The sequence below is a fragment of the Fragaria vesca genome, linkage group LG3 (genome assembly GCF_000184155.1).
Source record: "Fragaria vesca subsp. vesca linkage group LG3, FraVesHawaii_1.0, whole genome shotgun sequence".
NCBI classification, from domain to species: Eukaryota; Viridiplantae; Streptophyta; class Magnoliopsida; order Rosales; family Rosaceae; genus Fragaria; species Fragaria vesca.
The window spans coordinates 13,336,543-13,339,879 of record NC_020493.1 but is presented as its reverse complement, the minus strand read 5'-3'; the positions used below and the strand labels follow the sequence as shown (position 1 = coordinate 13,339,879).

The following is a 3,337-nucleotide window of genomic DNA, read 5'->3' as shown; positions in this document are numbered from 1 at the left end:
AGGACCGGCAACATAAAAAAAAATACTCAATGGGAAATAGGAGGATTGATGTATTGAACACACACAAATAACCATCTTATTGTTGACAAAGACTGAAAGACAATATTCTTTACAATATGCATGTATAGATGCATAGCGAACAGAGCATGCAACAAAGTTTCATTCGAGTGGCAATGGATCACCAAAAAGTGCAGCGACAGCATGTTTTACTACTTTCCCAACATGTGTAAACCCATCTTCTCCTTTATAAACCAGATCAACGTCTCTTGAGAAATTCATAACACGCAAGAGCACATACATTGGCACAGCAGTTGGTCTAAGTAAATCCTCATTTATTTCCTTCCATGAATCCACAATTTGTTTGTCGAGCACTTCAATTGCCTCTTCCTTTGAGACCCCATATTGCTTCATATAGCAATCAATACTAGAATCAACATCCCCTTTTTGTTTCTCATGCTGCAAAGTAAATGTGTTACAAGATATATGGTTAGGATTGTCGTGCCCAGAATCTTACAGTTTAAAGTTTTGAATAGCTGCACTTATATAAGATCTTGGCTTAGAAGGTCAAAGAATTTGTCTCGAATTAAAGAGAGAATATATAGGGATCATACCTTGCTCCCCCCAATGTCATCCATGAACCTAAAAATGAAGCTCGAAGCCATAACAATTTTAGGGTACTTCAAAACCCACTCAAATGTTTCCTTGGTAATATTATCATTCATTCCAAGTAAAGAAAACACTACAGTCATACAAACACCAACAGATTGTACTCTGACGGGCAGATACTCCTCCATGCTTAGGGTACATCCTTCGTGGAGCCATTCGGCCTCAACGAGGTAGTCTCTGGCTTGATCCTTCAACTGGCCCCCAAAGTGAATCAGTTAGTCTACTACAGAACTCAAATACAATATATCTTCATAGTTTTGGATTACAATATATAATTAATTCTTCTATACATTGTTCTAATGATGTGAAATTAAAAGGAAAAGATATCATCTTTTCCTTAATTTCTATCAGTTTTATCAATTATCACTCTTTAATTTCTACTCCGAAGTCCAAACAAAAACATTTTGTTTCTCTTTGGAAAAGATTGACAACATTTTATCAGTTAAGGAAGCAAAGAAGGGACATACGACTTGTTTTGCGTAGTGGATTCGGTCTGGCATTCCTAGCTTTTCCAGTTCTTCCTCAATTTCATTCATCACATCACAAAGTGAATGATAATATACTTTCATGTATCGTGGAAGGTCATCCATGCAACAGTTGACATCCCACCTGAAGAAGAAAACAAAAAAAAGATAACTGAATGGCTTCCTAATTTCGGCAAGAGTATTGATCACAGATATAACTTTTATAAATTTTTTTCCTTTATATGATATAAAGACGTAATTTTATTTCAAACATGTCTAACCTCTCAATTACTTGGCGAAATATCTTGAGTTCCTCAAATGTGCCATATGAATCGAAGATGTCATCTAACATTGTAGCCATCGCACACAGTTTTGTTCCAATCTTTCTCCCAACCGAGTATTTTGGTTCATAATACATTCCCATCATCCAAAAGAAACACTCCACAATTCTATGTCTTGCAAAAGGCATTTTCCTTTCAAAATCTAGCTCTTTCCACCACCTAGTGTTTCGATCAACACATGCAATCAATAATTGGCAACACATACTTATGGCCATGCCAATCATACGCATATATCAAATCAAATTGAAGAAAAGTCACCATACCTGGAAACCTCACTAAGCTCCTCTTTGTATAAAGCTTGGACCAGATTGAAATCTAGCTTTGCAAGTTTCAGTAATGCTTCATTATGCGAAGTCGTGGCTTGGTATATTGGTATGTAATTCCTCGCCGATAGTCTCTCTAGACTTCTCCACATAGGTCTTTCTAGGGCTTCAGATATTTGTGCTTTTAGTGGACAGCTTACTTGGCTTATCGCCAACTCAAGGTGATTGGTGGTGAAAACAAGAGCCTCTTCTAATATTTCTTCTCCATGAACCCTAAGATGCGTTGCTTCATACAAGCTTAGCATCCCCGGAACATCAGCAATTAAGCTCTCCTTGAAATTGCCATTTGCATCTTTGAATTTCTTGAATATATCTCCTTGAATATTATTGTAGAAACAGATTAGAGACTGTATGAAAGATAAAGTAACAGTTTGGCATATATAGTGACACACAATAGAGTTTACATACCAGATGAGATATTTATCCATGTTGTCTTAATAGACGAAAACGAAGAGTGTCATTGTATAGGTCGAGATCACCATCATGTAGTCGGGAATGAATATTTTCCAGCGCTTCTGCTAATTCTGTTTCAAAATGGTATGACACTCCTAAGCGCTGGATGTCATCAATGAATTTCAGCTGATGGGATAAACCAGCTGCAGTTGATGTCAAAAGTTCCCTCACCAATACTTTTAATTGGTTGATTTGCTTTTCCATATGGGCTCGAGTTATCGAGAAATAACGCAAATTACTTCTGAGAAACACATTTTCCTATATGCATGATTTAGAAAGGTTCCTTAGAAAGGAAGATTCACAACAAGTGATTAAAACAACTGACAACTCACAAAAGAGAGACTCTTCGTTTCTAATCACATGATTGTGAGGTGCAAATTCTCACTTCAAAAAGCGCGGAGATTATCGCTTCTGCATGTTGTATGTGGTAAAGTATTAGGTTCAATATCAAAAAAAAAAAAAAAAAAAAAAAAAATACGTTTTTGGAATCATCATCAGTCAAGCTAAAAGAAAGAAAGAAAATGCTTGTCCTAAGGAAATCAATTAGTAACTGAAAACTGTGTCCAGACCTACGGGGTCGTCGACTACGGTGCTTTGGAGGTCTACCTAAGTTGGAATCTCTATTCCCTTTCCAAAATGAAAAGTTTGACACTTTGACTCTGAATTGATCGATTTACCACTCCATGCCAACAGAAGACTCTAATTAATGAAAGTCAACTAATAAATCGCTGTGAAATTGGGTTTAAGACGTATTTTCTCTAATACTAAGAGCATCTTTAGCTATGTTAACTATTTTAAGTTAAATTTTAATCAAATTAGTTAAAATGTCATTTTGGGTAGCCACTTTAAAAATGCAACTGCATCAACGCTCTTTATTTTAGCTAGCATTATATCAACATTATTCTTCAAATAAAGATTAAATAGTTTAAATATATTTATATATATATCACGTAAAATATCTTACAAGGAATATATTAAATTATAGCTAGCTTCATTTGAGCCATCTCGCTCTCTATATTTAGCTAGCGAGATAGCTAAAAGTCATAATAGCTAAAATTTGACTAGTTTGCTGGAGCTCCGAAAATATCAA

The 3,337-nt window shown here is 35.5% G+C and overlaps 1 protein-coding gene across 1 annotated transcript in view; it reads right to left on the bottom strand.

Moving 5' to 3' along the window:
* Positions 1–159: 159 nt before the first annotated feature.
* The window catches only part of LOC101310591 ((-)-alpha-pinene synthase-like), a 4,796-nt gene continuing 1,618 nt past the window's right edge, over positions 160–3,337 (bottom strand). Inside the window, exons 2-7 of the mRNA XM_004295733.1 lie at positions 2,217–2,488; positions 1,735–2,122; positions 1,412–1,630; positions 1,134–1,275; positions 612–860; positions 160–456 (exon numbers count right to left, since the gene is read on the bottom strand). Coding sequence (XP_004295781.1) covers positions 160–456; positions 612–860; positions 1,134–1,275; positions 1,412–1,630; positions 1,735–2,122; positions 2,217–2,488 — 1,567 coding nt within the window. The remainder of the gene's footprint in view (positions 457–611; positions 861–1,133; positions 1,276–1,411; positions 1,631–1,734; positions 2,123–2,216; positions 2,489–3,337) is intronic.